Raw genomic sequence first — 19,704 nt, forward strand, 5'->3', positions numbered from 1 at the left:
TGTAGTCGGGCACAGGGAAGTCCAGTACTGTCACGCTTCATCTCTGTAGTCAGCATGATGGTGTGCTCTGTTTGTCCAAGTAGCCGGCGTCCTGTTCACAGGAGACTTCCGGGGTTGTGGCAGGGACCAAAGCGAGGCCTGGAGCACAGCCTGACGATCACAGAGAGGGCTGGGATGCAGAGTTCAGCAATGTGACGTAGCTGGCATACAGCGACCGGTTTCTGAGCATGAGGTGTGTGCTGCTTTCTCAAGCTCTCGTGTGCACACCTCGTACAATTTCCTGGTGCGCATGTTCAGAAACCGGTTGCTGTATGCCAGCTACAGTCGCATTGTTGAACTCTGCATCCCAGCCCTCTCTGTGATCGTCGGGCTGCGCTCTAGGCCTCGCATTGGTTACTGCCACAACCCCGGAAGTCTCCTGTGAACAGGATGCCGGCTACTTGGACAAACAGAGCACACCATCATGCTGACTACAGAGATGAATCGTGACAGTACTGGACTTCCCTGTGCCTGACTACACTTACCTAAATGTGAGTTTTTTAATGCATCTTGTCATTAAATTTTGATCAGTCTTACTAAGAGGCGCATGTTGCTTGTTTTTCTCTCTTCCATATTTGGAGTGGCTTCAACTCCCTTCACAAGGCTGCCCTATCAACAAAGGACTGCATAAACCACACAGAACCGATCCAGCCACTGCTAATAAAGACAATTGCTGATTCCCCTGTAAACACTGTGTTGATGGTGACCTCCAGTGAGCACTAATCTTTAGGAAAGTAGGTCCTGCAAGTGGTAGCCCCACCCTAAGAGGTTATTTTCCACTTAAACTCATTTGTTGTCCTGGAAGATGTTAGGGAAAACAAAGTTAAGATGGCCATGCATGGATCAAAATTTGTCAGGTACTGGTCGAATTTCGATCCATGTATGGGCAGGCTGGTTGTACACAAGTCAATCTAGCGTAGGGTGACCACATGTCCCGGATTGCCCGGGACAGTCCCACATTTTGCAGGTCTGTCCCGGGCACCTTCATTCTAACAAACGATGCCTATTACATCATAAACAATGCTTTAACAGAAATATCTATTACACAAAGGATAATACTCTAACAAAAATGTCTTACTATAACACTGGCAAATAAAATGGAAGTATACTCAACACTCTCAACAGCTGTGTAACCTCATGGCCGGCTCTGGATGGTAAAGAGAGTTTTTACCCATTGTGATTCGATTTTAACATCCACACTTCAAGCACACACACCCAACACCGCCCATTTGCCATTCACCCAATAACTGCACTTCCGTGATCATTTCCTGGTTGCTACTTGTCCTTCCCTACCTAGGTATTGGGGGTAGTCTTGACCATACTATCTTCAATTCCTTTGATCTCTGTAAGTATGGTGTCCTAATCAATGTCTTTGTCTGTGGAGACTGCCTAACAGCTGTTTTTCCCTAGACCTTTTGGAGACAAGTATAACATATTGCATTCCTGTGGTGAGGGGGGGGGGGGCATCCTGGCTTGTTTGACTGGAATCAGAGAATGGTCCCAATTTATTCTTTGCAACATATGCCGCTTTGCGCCTAATAAGGCGCACAACATCCTTCTTTAGACATGGCTCCCCTCGAACAGTCCATATGATCTGAACAGTCCTCCGCTGTTTAATGTGCTGCATTCTTCAACATGCGTCTCAGAAATAGCTCCTATGGAGTAGCCCACAATGTTGCGCCTCCCACCATAGGCTTCAGAACCGGCTCCCATGAAACAGTCCAAAACTGACTTCCAACATGTGTTTCAGAATCAGTACCTCTGGCAAAGTCCTTGACTGTCTTCCCAACATGTGTTTCAGAACCAGTACCTCCGAAACAGTTCTCGACTGTTTTCCAACATGTGTTTCAGAACCAGTACCTCCGGAACATTTCTTAACTGTCCTCCACCATGTGTTTCAGAACCAGTACCTCCGGAACAGTTCTTAACTATCTTCCAACACGTGCTTACGAAACAGATCTTTGGAACAGTCAATATTGGTTTTAACATGCTGTGCTTCCCAACACGTGCCGCTTTGCTACTGGGTGACGCATCAATTTCTGTGACGGCTTCCATGTCACCATTCCGTATTTTTTTCTTCTTTCTGACATCTTCATGAAAGGGGTGTAGCACAGGCAAGGCAAGGGGTGTCCATTCACTCATCATTCACCAGCACACACTCAGAGCAGTATATTAACCAGCTTTCAGATACAGTCTCAAGGAGGGCCTTTCTTGCCCATCTTACTAGCCTAAAACACACCGTTATCATACTACACCCTGACATAAATCACCCATCACCATAATATTTACATATATACATATGACCCATCAAATCGTGTATCCTGCTCCCAACCTCCTATAACTCTTTACTGTAAATACGGGTCGGGATTACGCAGGCCTGCTCACAGTGGTTTTTCCTACTGCAACTTGGCCTGTCTGTGGTACCTCAGGGATCTAAATTGGCAGCAAAGTCTCTAATTTGTATGAAGAGACCCCACCATCAATTTTTCCCTCCACTTGCATAGATAAGCAGGAGAGCTTCCCATATACGTTTTGAGTCTAACAACACCTATAAATCTCAAACAATGATAAAAAAAAAAAGCACACACACAATTCTAACCCTGTGACTAGATTCCAATGACCATGCCATGGGTACATCCTGCACCCCTACCAACTGTTAGGTTCAAGAAATACCCTTGTTACATGACTGACGCTACATTGGTATCCTTTAGGACAAGGCCAAACTTGTCTACGTCCCAAATAATACCCAGGTGCTTCCTTCCCAGCAATGATCTCTCCATCCCGAACACAGAGTACCATGTATTGATCTGATATGCAGAGGACATCGTGGTTATGCTTTCGATAGAGGGAAATATAAACCTACCCCCCGCTTCTGTACTCTCTGACCACATGTGGGTCCTTTAGTCACACATGCAACAAGATAGAATCCCCAGTCAGTAAGCCCATTGACGCCACAAAATATACAGACCGAGTCTGCCCTTCTGTACATGGATCATACAGCACACCTTTTCACAATCCAAACCAGTACAGCCCATCCAGGCATTCGACTACCCCTTTGGATTAGTGCAAGAGACGTGTTTTGCAAAGTCTTACTGAGCGGTGATGCTAACTCATCAGGCCACTGCCCCTCATAGAGAGACTGTGCAATCAGCTTGATGGTGGTCTATAACTCCGCCTGCCGCTGCGTGCACGCCAGAGCCACTGACATATCTGTCCTATACCATCTCACACTCTCTACCAACCTCTCACCCTGGTTGACAAAATCTTGAGCCACTTTACACTGGGTCCCATCCCCAATATAGTGCTGAATACATCCCTCCTCTTCTGGCTACCCCTCAGAGATAAGCACCCTGAACCTGAACCTTTCCTTCTTTCCTAATAAAATCTCTTGTTCTGAAGGATTGAATACGTTATGTTCCTTCCCCAACCTCTAACCCATTGCATTTGTATTCATAGTCCGTTTGCATCCATAAATGACAGGAGAGACTTTGGTAAAATGTTTTACGCGTCTCGTTGTTGGGCAAAGTCTTTCAGATTCAGTATTAGTGCAAAAATTGTCCTTAAGAAAAAGAAACCTTATATTTCAAGTATTAATCTGAATCTTTTCTCTCCTGAACGTTTATCAGAACAAATTTTTGGTGTGGTATGGCACAGACAAACTGCCAACCAGATGAACATTCTTCATCTCTGTTCCAGAATCCTCTCCAATTTCGCTCCACCAAGATTCTGGAATTAAAGAACAAGAGCAGAATCAAATTCTTATCGATAATATCTCATAACACAGTAATTTAGTGTTCCTGACTTCTGAACAAATTATCAAAACAACCATGATTCCTCTTGGATGACCCATTCTAAAATGGATCCCCATGGTACAAGCAAAAATCTAAAATAATAAAAAAAATGAATGTGAACGTTGCTTCTCAAAAACTCAAAATTGTAAGCATTAAAAAGAACAAGGCATTATCTGTATTTTAAGATTTATGCACTACTCCCCCTTTCAGGTGGATAAATCACAAAATATTGGAATTCTTTCCACCTGAATGAAACAAAAGTAAAATAGATGAAACACTAGTGACCTACAAATGAAGAAAAAAAAATGTGAAAAATAAAGAAAAAAAATTATAATAAAAAAAATTGAAAAATTAAAAATTAATAATAAAAAAAAATAAAGAAAAATTTAAAAATTTGAAAAATGGATAGAAAAAATATGAAAATTAATAATAATAAAAAATGATATAAAAGAAAAATGAAAACTGAAAATTAATAATAACAAAACAAAAAAATGAAATGACAATTAATATAATAATAATAAAGAAAAATGAAAAAAATATATATAATAAAAAAAATTGAAATAAAAAATGAAAATTAAAAATAATAAAAAACTTGAAAAATGGGAAAAAAAATTACAAACAAGATTTTTTTTTTTTAAAGGTTAGATTAAAAAGAACACTGAAATTAAGAGGCTTATCCTCGAAATATGCATATATCAAGGTCCTCTATAATTTTCCAAACACGACCAGCAAATCTCTATGGTTTGAAATAAGGATTGGTTGGGGGTGGGGTTTTATATTCCTCCTGGTTTACTTTAGCTTCACTATCCTCTCCAATTCCCTTAAAAGAGGATCATATAATGTAGCATCAGGTGCCTTGTTCGGCTCTGTTGCCACCTTATCTGATTCAGGTTTTTGCTGTTCCTTTTTATGCCAAAGCCTCTTCTCATCTGTGTTCCTCCTAGGCAATTGACAGTCCTTCATTATATGGCCTGTATTCCCACATCTGTAACACCTGCCTGCAAACCTCACTCTACCTTCGCTTTTAACTACTTCGGCAACTCTTTTGTGGGGCCTATTGTCTTGATCTGTCTCCCGAACCCAGTCCCCTAATATGTTTATAAAGGTCTGGTATGAGGTGGCATTCCTCAGTGCAATTCTGGTATGGTAATCAATACATGTGCACTTATTAGCCATAGAATACAGAAAACTACTGTCATCGTGAGACATATCAGGACAATTGTATGTGGCCTTATAAATGGTGACGTATTCACTGCAAAAGAGTATTGGATCAATTCCCCTCCTAAATTTAGTATTTTCTAGGGCATCTGAACCCCTAGTATCCCTTCCTCCCATTATGCGCTGCATTTCCTTCATTCTATCTGCCGAGTTCCCCCAATTTGAGTTTAACTCGGGAGTTAGACCTCTATGATTCCCGACTGGTGGTTGCAGTTTTTCACACAGTTGCAATGGAAGCCAAGCGCGGAGGAGTGCACATGCATCCCTATTGTTTAAAATGTACTGTGTCACTACAGCTTCCAGCCTGCTTGAGAGACTAATGGGTGAAGCACTCGTGTCAAATTTTCCCAAAATCTGGCACAGATTTGTGCGATCTTGTATGGAGAGTGTCGTGGATTGGGTGCCTCCCTCCCTCTTTATAATCGCAGATCCTGGCCAAGTCCTTTCTGACGCAGGAGTAAATAGGGAAGAACTGTGATTTGGGGCTTTTCAGGATTGTCAGCTGACCATACTGGTTGCTGTTCTATTAGCATCCCTTCTCCCCTCTCCTGTGTCACACTAGACTGTGTATCCTTGTTAGCACAACAATGGCTGTGCACGTTCTCCATTGCCTGTGCTTTCAAAGATAGAATGGCCTGATCTTTGTGGGCTAGCTGAGTTTTACACTCCTGTAACTTTCTCGTAAGCATTTCTATCTCAGATTCATTCACAGCCTCTTTCTTTTCTAAAGATGCAATACATTGTTCCATCAACATACATGTTTCCTTCCATTCATCCACGCCTTGCTCCAACAAGCTATTCTCAGTCAACAATTGTTCAAACTCATCCCTCATTTCATCACACTCACACACATTCATGTCAGCATTCGTAGCTACCACTGAAACACCTTTACGCACATTTTATATCCTTACTAGAATATCCATTGTTATTTTGACTGCAACTAAATACACTGAACAGTTGCTTAGGCAATACACACCTGAATCAACACAGACCAACACAGATACAGATTCACATGAAACAATAAACAAAAAAAAACTGGACTATTTTTGTAGTCCTACCGAGCGCACTCTAAATCAACGCCCTCCCTGTCAGAACGCATGCCACATTGATCCTCTTTAAGAACAGAAAGCTCTTTCTACTTTCACATGGGTAAAAATGAAATAAAAATAAAAACTTCAAAATTAATAAAAAAAAAATAATAAAAAAAAAAAAGATATTTCTCCCACTTTTTCCACAAATGGGAACAGAAAGCTCTTTTCACTTTCACATGGGTAAAAATAAAATAAAAATAAACTTCAAATTTAAAAAAATTTAAAATAATAAAAAAAATAAAAAAAACGATATTCCTCCCACTTTTTCCGCAAATAGGAACAGAAAGCTCTTTTCACATTCACATGGGTAGAAATGAAATAAAAAAAATTTTTTAAAAAAAATTGAAAATAAAAATAAAAAAATCTATATTTCTCCCACTTTTTCCGCAAAGATGTGTGGTTTATCCTGTCAATCTACAGGCTATATCGCATATCCAGGGGTGATCAATCCCCTTTACTCACCAGTACGCTTGACTGGTTACAGGCCTAACACACACGAAACATTACAATCAATAAAAATAAATTAAAAAAAAAACGTTTAACATACAAACATATCGGCCAAAAAAAAAAAATCTCACCAGTTCATGTACGTCTACAATCCTGTTGAAATTTTACAGAACTTCCTCGATCATCCAAGCAGGGTTTCAAGATTCGCGAGCCAGCGCCAATTTCTTATCTACGCTAGAGACGATTTCAGTTCTGGGTTATTAGAGGATTTTAGCTTAATGGACTCAAAACAAAAATACGTTAGGATTTGTGAACTCTATGTCCAAACATCTAAAGGGTGCCAAATAATGTACCTAATATTGCAATAATTACTATTGATTATATGTGTACTGTAACCTATAATATATATGTATAACCAGGGCTCAAAATTTCAAGCCCTGAGCTACTAGCCAGGCCTCAAGAGTTACTCGCCACCAGTTGCCCCACCTAATTCATACACTGCCCTGCGCCTAATTGCACCCGTAAACACGCCCTCGTAGATTATCTCATGGAATGACACTGTTAAATGTTTTATGCAGAATTAAGTTACAAAATTAAATATTACCAACAACAACTTTAACAAAATGGGACAGGGCACTGGGGGCAGACCAGAGGGACAAGGCACTGGGGGCAGACCAGAGAGATAGGGCACTAGAACTGGGTCTCTTCCCCATTCTCTTGCTGTCTCCTCTGCAACTCCCATCCATCCTCTCTCTCTCTCCCATTCATCTCATCATCAGGAGCCTGTGTGTGCGGCTCCACGCTTGCATGTCCCCACTTCCCCCTTTTATTCAGGCTGACAGAGAGGAGAGGACCTGCAGCACAGCGGGAGGGAGTACAATCCAGCGCTGAGATCCACACAACTGCACAGCCATTGACACCATAGCACAGCGCACACTGACAGTGCACAGCACACATTGAGACCAGTCTGTTCACAGTGCTCAGGCTGAACTGTTGGACACTTACATAGAGCACAAGGAGAAGAAAACTGCACAAACTAGAAGGCTGCCGCTCTCATGTCAGGGCAACTTTCAGTGAGCGCTGCACCGGAGTGGTAATTTTTGCAATCCTCCACCTCACTCATTACTTTCTGCTCTCCAGCTACATTGGTCGGGACCCGGGGGAGGGGGGCAGGCTCAGAGAGGTCATACTGTTAGGTCCCATGGCTTAATGAGGATTGTAAGGAGAGCACCTGTGTACTGCTCTGCCTGTGCGCGGCTCACCAGACTACTTTTCCCAAACATGCACCTTTCCTCTTCGGCCGCCAATCTCATCGGGACTCTAACTGTAGGCACAGATTGGAGGAAGATTGGTCATGCAGCCCTGTCATCACTCGCCCCCAGCTTAAATCCACTCGCCAAATGCTAGTAGGCGAGTGGAAATTTGAGGGCTGTGTATAACTATTGCATCTGTATTACTGTATATGAGCCATTCGCTTGCGAGTGTATGAATGAACAAACGTGCTAAGGCCTAAAGCCAGAAGTTAGTTAAAGACAGACACCTTTGAGTCAAACAATTATATTTATTCTAACAAACTATGCCTATTACATCATAAACAATGCTTTAACAGAAATATATATTACACAAAGGATAATACTCGAACAAAAATGTCTTCCTATAACACTGGCAAATAAAATGGAAGTATAGTCAACACTCTCAACAGCTGTGTAACCTCATGGCCGACTCTGGATGGTAAAGAGAGTTTTTACCCATTGTGATTCGGTTTTAACATCCACACTTCAAGCACACACACCCAACACCGCCCATTTGCCATTCACCCAATAACTGCACTTCCGTGATCATTTCCTGGTTGCTACTTGTCCTTCCCTACCTAGGTATTGGGGGTAGTCTTGACCATACTATCTTTAATTCCTTTGATCTCTGTAAGTATGATGTCCTAATCAATGTCTTTGTTTGTGGAGACTGCCTAACAGCTGTTTTTCCCTAGACCTTTTGGAGACAAGTATAACATATTGCATTCCTGTGGTGAGGGGGGGGGGGGGGGGGCATCCTGGCTTGTTTGACTGGAATCAGAGAATGGTCCCAATTCATTCTTTGCAACACCTACAATGATGACAGTGAAGGTAAACAGACATCAAGTAGGTAGGAGGCCTCCCCTGTGTATCTATCACTCTCAGTGCCATCATGGGCTCAAGGACCAGCTGCTTTGGGGAAAATGCAGGGGCCCCCCATGCAGCTGGGGCCCCTGGGCAGTGCCCAGGTGTGCCCTCTCATTAAGACGGCCCTGCTGACAGCACTTGCCCTGGCCGGGAATGCCTGGAGGAGCACAATTTCCGCCCCCTGCTTGTGATTGGAGAAGTCATAAATCCCAACTCTTTAACCAATCACTGTGCTGTGATTCGTTACAGCACAAGCTGATTTTTGGGAAGGGGGGGGGGGTGTCCCTAAATGGTAGTTTAAAAATGTGGTCACTCTAAGCGGCACTATTTTTTTGAATGCAGAGGCCGGGCGTGATGTCATAACATCGTGCCCGGCCTCCGGCGATCACTGAGACTCCGGCGACCATTTGGTCTGCCGGAAATCTCTATGATCAGCATCCGCGGCCGGCGGATCCTGTAACCGACTCACCGATCGCACAGGTGAGTCGGTAGAGAAACCAGAGGGCGGCGGGAGGGGGGATGTGCCCTCTCACCACCCGTAGGAATGATAAAGCAGCGGGACAGCCGCTATGATCATTCCTATGGTGTAGGGAATCGCCGGCTGAAAATGCCAATATCTGAATGATGCCTGATGCTGCACCCATCATTCAGATAAAGCCCAGGACATCAAGTGGTTAAGCACCCTGGTCCTGAACAGGGTTGCTCCCAAATTTAGATTGTCAGGTGGTAAGTTAGGGTGAGCCACTGACTTATGCCCTAAACCTGAACTTGTGCACGTCTCTCTTCTGTCACTAGGTGGCACTGCCATTTTTTATTTTTAACAAAATACATATTGGCCTAAATGTATGAAGTACAGTGGAACCTTGGATTACGAGCATAATCCGTTCCAGGAGAATGCTCGTAATCCAAAGCACTCGCATATCAAAGCGTTTTTCCCTATAGAAGTCTATGAAAAATAAAATAATTTGTTCTGCATTGACTTCAATGGCATGCAATACCGCATGTGGTCAGAAATGGGTGAGCCGGAGAGCCTCAGAAATACTCAGAAAGGTTCGAAGACAGCTCAGCTGAACTCGGAAAACCTCAGAAAGGCTCGGGAACGGAGTATTTCTGAGTTTTTCTAAGTATTACCGAACGGCGCCCCCTCACCTCAGGCCAAATTCGGCACTGCACCAAGTCATGGTTTAAGGAAAAAAATGCTTGTATTGCGAAACGGCAGTTAACTGCGTTACTCGCAATCCAAGGTTTGACTGTAATTATATTTTTTTTAGTCAATGTGTTTTATAGCAGAAAGTAAAAAATATTGTTTAGTTATTTTTCAAAATTGTCCGTCTTTTGTTTGTTTATAGCACAAAAAATTAAAAGTGATCAAATACCACCAAAAGCTCTATTTTTGGGAAGAAAAGGACATAAATTTTATTTGGGTACAGCGTCGCACGACCGCGCAATTGACAGTTAAAGTAATGCAGTGCTGTATCGCTTAAAATGGCCTGGTCATGAAAGGGGGGTAAATCTTACAGAGGTCAAGTGGTTAAAACATAAAATGTGTTGTTTTTTAAAGTTCATTAGCATATTATTGGGAAGGAACAATGGAAGAGAAATACAAGTAGATTATAGTTTACAACCCTTTACAACCACTTTAACCTACAAGTAAGCCTAGATTAAGGCTTACCTGTAGGTGGTTGAAATATCCCCTAAACCTCCACGGTTTAGGTGATATTTATTAAAATCATGGGCGCTGCTGTCTACGGGCATGCGCCGTAGACAGTGGCGCAGGCATGCTGTGGTGTGCCGTTCCTCATTGCGGCCAGTCTGCCTCTGCCGTCGCATGCGCGGGTGTGACGTCATCGCGGCTCCGGCCAATCAGAGCTGCCATACGCGGAAGTAACCCCCGGGCAAGATGTCGACTACCCGGGCATTGAAAGAGGACGGCTGTGTGTGGCTTCGATCGGAGGGGAGTGTAACGGACCTATGTATTCTGCCTGGACATTTATAATCATCATGCAGTGAGGTATACCAGGGGTTAATTGTAGAGTGACTTTTGGGCACAGATTGAGCCAGGAGATGGGGTGGCAAGTGAATCATAATCCATGTTTGCAGGATGTCTGGAGATTTCACAAGTTGTTGGCTATTCAATGTGGGGACACATTCTTTTGAAAGGTATTAATTGCATAGACTCCTAGACATTTCATTGTCCCTTGTGTAAAGGTGTTATGTATGCTAAATACTGTTTGTGTGGAATGAACTTATCGGAGACAGAACGTCTTTCTAGAAATGTGGATTGGAAGGAGATTATTGTGTTTGAGTTCTGGTAATGAAGGAATGTTTAGTAATTGGCTCAAAGAAGGTGATTGAAGCTTCCCCACGGTGTGGTGTGTGGGTGGGGACAGTTTGATTGTTCATGTGCCTTGAATACTGTATAAAATCTGAGAGTGAACCATTAAAAATCAGTCCTGCTTGACCCTTCAAAACGTAGCCCCGTCTCGTTTCTTGAAAGGGCGTTCGATGGGATATACCGGCTGTACCTGCATATCGCAACTTGCCAGGGAAAAGGACTTCTCCAACGGCTGATACCCCCTCACTACCAGTGGGTAGCCGTTACAGGGAGTATTACATAATGAGCTAGTATGCCATGCACACTAGCTCATTATGCCTTTGTCTTGCAGGTGGTGTTATTTTTTTTCTTTTGCCCTGGGTTTACTTCCTCTTTTTAAGCTGTAAAAAAAATGCAGTATAAATGATATAAATCTTGAAAAAAAAATACAGTTCAGATAATTGATACAATATCAGCTTCCTATTATTATTACCATTACAATGTTTCAAATACAGTAAAACCTTGGTTTGAGAGCGTTTTGCAAGACAAGCAAAATGTTTTAATAAATTTTGCCTTGATATACAAGCGATGTCTTGATATAAGTAGTGCCATGTCACAACTGAGTATAAAAAAAGAAGAAAGGAGCCTCAAATTGTAGCAGTATGGTTACATTTAATGAAGGTACAACATTTAGCAACATATTGCTACACTTAGAGGTGCCTCTCTTCTCTTTTATACCCTGTGTAGCACTACCCCCTGATTGAGCTGCTGGTTTGAATCGGGCTTTGCACGTTACCTCTAAGTTCGTTGTCCGGGGGAGGAAGTCTGTAGAAATTGCAATGTCCACACAAGATGTAAAACCTTCAACTGTAGGCTTTATTTTTGCTGCATAAAACTTGTAAGTGAAGCAGCGAGTATAGAGAGAAGGGGAAGGTTTAGGTACGCGGTACAGAATGCACAAAAGTATTGAAAGTGGGTATTGCTCACCCGGATAGACCCCTCTCACATGGCCTATAGGGTGCCCACGTGTCCCGGATTGCCTGGGACTGTCCCACAATTGACATGTCTGTCCTGGGTATCGGGCACCTTCATTCTGGGACAATACAATGTCCTGGAATGAAATAGAGGACACAGCCACCCCCTACTAATTAATACCTACATTTCTGGAAGTGGTTGCTAGGGCCAGCGCTGCCTGGTATCTTGCAACCAGTGACAATTTACTCTCAGGCAGTGAGACCGGAAGCGAGGCCTGTGCCTAGTGCAGCACTGCTGTCCCCACCCACCTTGGCACCTCCTCCTTCCCTGGCACCCAGCCGCAAGCAGCAGGGACTGGTGTGATCTTCACTCTCCAGATAGTGACGCCACTCCTTTCCTTGTACGCACGTGGCTCATGCAGAGGGAGTGACAACAGCTCTGCATCTGGTGGCAGGCTATGGGTGGCAAGCGGCACTGCATCTGGTGGCAAGTGGCACATTCACCTGACAAATAACCCGCTGCCAAATTCCCCATCAACCCCCGATACTACATTTCCCCTCCCCCTCATCTTTTTTGGGGGAAGGTGAGAGAGGGGGTGTGTCCCTGAATGGCAGTTTGTAAATGTGGTCACCCTAATCTAGCATGACTTTTGTACAACCGGCCTGTTGGGTTTTTACTGAATGATCCGTGCTACTGGCTACAGCAACATTGATTATTGTATTTGTTTTACGTTTCAAGGTACACAAGAAAGCAAAAGTTTGTAGGCACAACACCATACACAGATGTTTAACAGAGAACAATGTTTAAGTAACTTCCCCACTATCAGAATACACCTGCTAGTTGAACGGGGACACAAATAAAAATTAATCATGTATGGTTTGCTATAGTTTACGTAGTTATTCAGTTCCCAGCAAGCTTCCTGGACAGCCTATTTCTACTCCTTATTCTGTGTTGCTATTTGATTCTGTTGGTTACCTTTGGCTCCTGCTTAATATTGAGGTGGCTATGCTCTTTTTATTGATTGTGGATTATGTCATTCCTGTTTTAGATGGGTGGAGCTGTCTAAATGATTCCTGGAAACTTAATTATCAGGTAACTAATTATTTTCATATCTATTTTCTTATTAAAGTAATTTCTCTTTTCTGTCTTTCTATCAAGGAATCAAGTCCTAAAAAGGAGCAGAAGACTTTGGCATCATCGCTTGCTATTGGTTGTACACCTGTGGATGCAGCTATGCTTACTGGTGTTTCTAGCACCTCTAAAACTATCTGCCTGGATGATTCACTGGATGAAAGCCTTTCTTTTAAAACGCCTTCATTAGATTCAATCTCAGACGCTTTAGCTGTGCTTAACAATGGAACTACTGCAGCATCTAGTTCTCACATAGAAACGCCCACCTCCCGACCTCGGGTTGCCTTGAGAGAGGAAAAACTAGCTTCTATTATGAGCAAGTTACCATTGAGTGGTCCTAAAAAGACTGATCCTCCTCCGCACACCTCCAGCCTAATTGCAGGCCAGTCAGCTCCTGTACCAAAGAAGCACCAGAATCTTGCTCCAGCCCATTCAGCAGTAGTGTCTGGGCTTATTGCAGGCTCTTCAATTCTTCACAATCCTAAAGTGTCATTGGAAACTTTGCCTGCTAAGCTGCTTCAACAAGGAATGCAAAGGTCTTTGCAGTCTGAGGTATCCTCATCTTCTGCGCCTGCTAAGGCGAAGGCTTTATCTGCTTCCCAGGCCAAATCAGCTGGCTCTTCCACCTCCGCTCCCTTGTCCTCAACTCCAATATCTTTAATATCTTCATCACATGCCCATGTTTCTTCCTCCTTTTCCCTAGTACAAAATTATTCTTCCTTGCAAACTGTTAAGGGCCAGTTATCCCTTCAACAAAACTATGTTACACCTTTGCAAGCTACTATTAGCAAATCCCATACTAACTCTGTTGTGCGTTTGACTAGCAACCCCCAGATATCTTCCACAGCTCTAGTCATCAAAACCCCTGAAAAAACAGTTGGTTACCGACCTCCATCATCACCATCAGCAAATAGCGGTCAACATACACCAGTATCTCGAAGTGCTGCCTCTTCTACCTCTACTAACGTTATGGAAAAAAATGCACAAGGCACAAATATTGCATTCAAGTCTCCTTATAGCATGGTCCCTTTGCCCAAGCTTATTATTTCTCCTAGTTCTTCCAGTTCAGGTAAACCCATCTCTCCAAATGCTACACATCATAAGGTGTCAAGTGGTATTAACGTTGCATGTCCTTCTCCTACAGTAAGCCCTATACCACCTGGAAGGGGTACAGCAGGTATTCCAGGACTGATAAACTCATCTATATCTCCAAAAATCCCCAGTTCCTCACCCAAATTAGTCACAACTACAATCAGGCAACAGAGTCCTTCACAAAATATGCCTGCTTCATCTCCTGTCACTTCTACAATCCCTTCTCCAGTCACTTTTCCAAAGAATTCTAGTCCAATATTGCAAAGTCTGTCTCCAAAAAAATCTAATTCATCTTCTAAGTCTGTTAACCCTACCCAACCTGGACATAAGAGCACAGTTCTAAGCTCTGCAATGAATGTTTCTATCAGCAGAGCCAGTCAAAATGCCACTGTTACAAATAGAACTCATCTTTCTGGAGCAGCAGGGAGCGGAGCTGTAGGTGCTACAAAACAGCCAATATCCCACAGACAGCCATCTGCCTCAGGGTCTCAAGTTGCAGCAGCTACTGTTCAGGTAAGTCTGTTTTTAAACATATTTGGTGACAAAATAAGGCATAGGACAGTGTGTGTGTGTGTTAATAATGTATGTGAAGTCAAAAATTAAAGTTGTAGAAAGAAGAGACTGCTCCTAGTTAACTGGAAAGATATATACACCTCACACATGTCAGTCTGTAGCAGTGGTTGCCAAATGTAGATTGCATCATTAGGACTCTATTTTGAGCCATGCAGTAAACGGGTTCTTAAAGCGGACCTTCAGTATTTAGTCTTCAGCCCTTGTTTTAACTTTGGATAGTAAAACATTTGTCTTTATAGTACACCACGAGACACAGAGCCGAAGTCTTTACATAGTGGATTATATGCTCACCAGAGGTGATTGGACACTGTGTCCAATCAGAGACATTTCCCCTCCATATAGCCCTTTCCCATCCGGGATGTACCTCAATTTTTTCGCCAGTGTCTAAGGTGTAGGACGCATGGAAAAAGTGCTAAGGGAAGCTCGGCTAAAGAGACCCCCTGGGGGCTAAAAAAAAAGGAGCTAGACTTTCGGGTCCATCCAAGACGCAAAAATTTAAGCCAAAGTGGACGAGATCCGGGCCTTGCACATGAGGCATCGCCTGTAACGTCTCTCTTCGCAGGACTGGGCTCTGAGGTTCAGCACTTTTCGCTATTGCAGCTAAAAGGCTTTGATCAGAGTCTTTTACAAGGCCCAGGGAGAGGTCTCCTTTAAATAGGAACCCATACCCCTGAAGGTTGGCATACAAAGCCCGCAGAGATGGGTGAAGATTGGTACTGTCTGAATTTTTTCAGCAGAAAAACCTGCTGCGGGAATAAAGGTAAGAGAGAAAAAAGGATCCTAAAGACCTTTTTTGACAATTTTGAGTACAGTGTCTTCTCCCGTTTGACCACTAGAGGGAGTAAAGTGCTGGGTTTCACTCACCTCACTCTGTACAGTTTCAGATCCACAGGACAAGCACACTTCCTCCACTGCAGAGCTCTGCCAAGGACGGCCACCGCTTCTCTCCTCCAGAAATGCCAGGTAGGACTCCAGCAGTCCAAACACGCAGGGTGGAAGCTTCTCCTCGTCACAGGCAGCCGCCGTGTTCTCCTAGGTCGCGCGCACGGGGGCACGCTTTATCAGCGGTGGGGGCGGAGGGGAAGGAGGGGGATTGGGAGCACGCCATTTGTTTGAAAGATGGCGCTCAGGCAGATGCCAGAAAGCAATTCCGGAGGCTGGCAGCTCTTCCCTTGGGACACAGCATCATTAAGGAAGCACGTACGCTCTATGTGGTTGGTGGGGCACTACCAGGGAGAGAGACACCTACGCTGTAGCATGAAACTGTGCGTTTAAGTTGCATACTTAATGTAGATTGCTAAACTGAGCACAGTAGTATATGCTTTTTGGTACCTTGGATTGTTGCTTGGTAAGATGGCTTCCCTTAGGAAAGGTTCAGGGGCTAAGAGCAAGAAAGCAACGCCACAGGAGGCTCTAGCCGCACCTGCTCGGTACCTTCTTCCCCTGTAAGCCTTGATTTGCCGATACAGGAGGAACCTTTGCCACTATCAGGAGTTTCTCCAGTGGTACCTGGTCCTGCATATGTCACTGAGGACACTTTTTTTCTGCAGCCATGGAAAAAATAGAAAATAAAATTGCTAAATTAATCGCTAAATGCTCACAAAGGGAAAAAACGCGAAGCAGATCTCCCTCTTCAAATTTAGATCCTCTGTCAGAAAGATCTGAGGAGGAAAAGGAGGAGGATGAACCTGCAGAGGACAGGAATGAGGAGTCGGACGGCTCAGGGGTATCGGAGGAACCATTTTCCGCTTCCCAGTTACTAAAATCGCAGATACAATGTTATACTGAAGTGGTGCAAACTGCAGAATTCAAGCTTGTTTCCAGCTTATTTATGCAGACTGGTTACATCCAGATAAGCGTTATACTCCTCCAAAGAAGTTTGAAATTCTCTATCCCATGGAGGAGGAATTTACCAAGAAGTGGAGTTTACCTGCAATAGATGCAGCTATATCTTGTGTACAGGAACCTGACTTGTCCAGTAGATGACGTACAGGTGTTTACAGTGGGGATCAAAAGTTTGGGCAAAATTTGTTTTAATGTGCATAACGAAGCCAAGGAAAGATGGAAAAATCTCCAAAAGGCATCAAATTACAGATTAGACATTCTTATAATATGTCAAAAAAAGTTAGATTTTATTTCCATCATTTACACTTTCAAAAAGACAGAAAACAGAGGATGAGGACGTGACAGACGTCTAGCGAGGGAGGGGCCTGACCGTATCACCGCCGCTGGAGGTATGAGGTGCTCCGTAAGGACAGCAGCGGAACGCGGCGTGAGAGGCTGCAACGCCGTTGGAGAGGCCGCCCCTACCCTGCACTTATTCCGGCAGCTGAGCATAGTGGGCAGCGTTTCGTGGCTCCGAGAAGGACATCAGCCGGAATGCAGCGTGAGAGGCTGCGAAGCTGTCGGAGAGGTCCTCCATAGCCGCACCTGCCCGGCAGCCGGGCTCAGCTCCCAGGATGCCGAGGCAGACAGGCGGCGTGCTGAGAGCTGCCCCCGGCTTGGATTATACACGGGATCTCCCCCCGTACCTCCTCCCCCTCCCCCGGTGAACTCCCCGTGGAATAAGGTAAACACTTTTATTGCTATTTAAAACTGGAAAAAAAAGAAAAGACTGTCTACAGAGCAGAGGTATGGGAGCCCTCTTGTAACAGAAAAGGCATACTGGAGAGTACAAGAGATAGATAAGATGTTCTAAACAGTAGCGTGTTACAGACAGGACTGAAGGGCAAGTAATCTATATGTATATATGACTGAGGACGCTGTGTAAAAACCCAAAATGCAGCAAACACACTTGGGATAAATGAAACATATAGGCAAATGCAGATTTGTGACACTCAGTAACCACAACGAACGGTGTAAGGGAGAAGAGGGCACATATCCCTGAGGGATGGTGTTGATGCAAAAACCGTGGACCTCACAAAAGAGAATATATCACAGGGGACCGTAGAGGTGTTACACCCGAGACTGGTGATATAAAAGTAAAAGGAGAGTTGGTCAATTTTCTTACCCTTCGAAAATCGGAGGGATAAGTGAATCTACGCCCATTAGTTTAAAATACGCAAGGAGCAATTTTATGGTCTATAGGGGAAGTTCAAAGGGAAGCCTTCCTATTAGTGTACCGGACCCCGTTCCCATCCTAACTTTGCATCTCTGAATAATTCCCACCTTGGATAGCGATAGTATCTGCAGGTAAAACACACGTAAAACACACGTAGGGAGAACCCCTCCCTTGGCTGGGCCCGACTTTCCGACTTCTATTCACCTCAACTTAGTGTATCTGAGCAAACTCCCACCTTGGTAAAGGACTGCCTTCTCACCAAAAAATGTGGGGGCCCCAAGTGTGTGTGAAACACTGTAAATTGGGATATAAAAACTATATACCCAGAATCTAAATCGATTAGCTAAAAAAAAGGTTGGTGTGAATAGTTAAAGCAAGGCGCCCACATACCCCTCAAACTGGGGAAGAGAATTAGAGCCTCTAACAAAAACAAGATGAATAGGACCACGAAGGGTACTGCCTCAAGGACCCCTAAAAACAGTGCAGTTACTAGCACGATTAAGCAATATATGACCCAGGAGGGGAACGTAAAGAGCACAGGAACTACTAAGAAAATTGAAAAAAAGAGCAAGACCAAAAAAGGGGAAGGAGGACCGGATCACTCAAATGCAGAAACGACAATAGAAAGCGAACAAGAGTCTAGTAGATCAGAGGAGCAAATAATGGAAACACAAATACCAACGAAGGGGGAAATTAATGAGATGTTAATGAGGTTAGAAAATGCAATAAAAACAAAAAAAATAGATTAAGAACGGATATAGGGGGTATCCTGGAAAGGGTCGAAGAAACTGAAAAGAGAATAGAAAAACAGGACCAGGAACTAAGTAAACTAAAAGACCAAGTCAATTTAGTGCAACAAAATCAGAGGATGATAGCATACCGTTTAGAGGACCAGGAAAATCGCAATGGAAGACAGAACCTTAGAATATGTTCGATCTTATTGACATGTTTTGACATGTTTTTGATTCCACACTATTTAATTTCAGACGTTACAGAAATCATAATCGGAAATATAACATGGTCGGACCATGCTCCGGTTTCGTTGTGTCTCTCCCTGTCTAACCTGGCCACTCAACGTAAGGGATGCTGGCGATTGAATGAAAGCCTTCTTCAAAATCCTGAAGTAAGGGACGATGTATCTAAAGAAATGATAGCATATTTTCAGATAAACGACATTCCTGAGAGTGACCCAGGTATGATTTGGGAGGCACACAAGGCCGTGATCAGAGGAATTTTAATCAAACATGGAGCAATTTTGAAAAAGAAAAGGGAAAAACAGACCAAAGAATTATTAGATGAGATTCAGACCTTAGAAACACAGCATAAAAAGATACAGACAGCATCAGTAGGTAGGGAGCTGGGACATCTGAGAAGACAACTGTCGGAGATCTTACGGTTTAAAGCAAAAGCCCTAATCCAACGAGGGAAACAAATAGATTATGAAATAGGAGATAAATGTGGCAGATTGTTAGCAGGGAAAATTAAAGAAAAGAATAGGTCAACTTATATATCACAAATAAAAGATAAAGAGGGACATTTAAAACAGATACCTAAAGATATTGCCCAGACATTCGGGAAGTATTATGCTACTCTGTATAACTTGCCTCACGCTACTTCCCCTCAGTCCAGGATAGCAGAATATCTAACCTCGACAGGTATGACGAGATTACCCTCACCAGCCCGTTATAGTCTGGACACTCCTATTACGGTAAAAGAAGTGACTGAAGTATTAAAATCATTAAAATCTGGAAAATCTCCTGGTCCGGATGGCTTTACTATAAGTTACTACAGAGAATTTTCTGAGTTGCTAAGT

The 19,704-nt window shown here is 43.4% G+C and overlaps 1 protein-coding gene across 8 annotated transcripts in view; it reads left to right on the forward strand.

Annotated features, from left to right (window-relative positions):
- UBN2 (ubinuclein 2) overlaps positions 1–19,704 on the forward strand; it is a 1,075,602-nt gene that overhangs the window by 916,942 nt on the left and 138,956 nt on the right. For 7 of the 8 annotated variants that reach the window (XM_040360987.1, XM_040360990.1, XM_040360989.1 and 4 more), the window contains one exon: positions 13,193–14,770. The exons of the other annotated variant lie outside the window; for it this stretch is intronic. In XM_040360987.1, the coding sequence (XP_040216921.1) occupies positions 13,193–14,770 (1,578 nt within the window). The remainder of the gene's footprint in view (positions 1–13,192; positions 14,771–19,704) is intronic. 8 annotated transcript variants of the gene reach the window in all.

Source organism: Rana temporaria, chromosome 7 (assembly GCF_905171775.1).
Source record: "Rana temporaria chromosome 7, aRanTem1.1, whole genome shotgun sequence".
Classification (NCBI taxonomy): domain Eukaryota; kingdom Metazoa; phylum Chordata; class Amphibia; order Anura; family Ranidae; genus Rana; species Rana temporaria.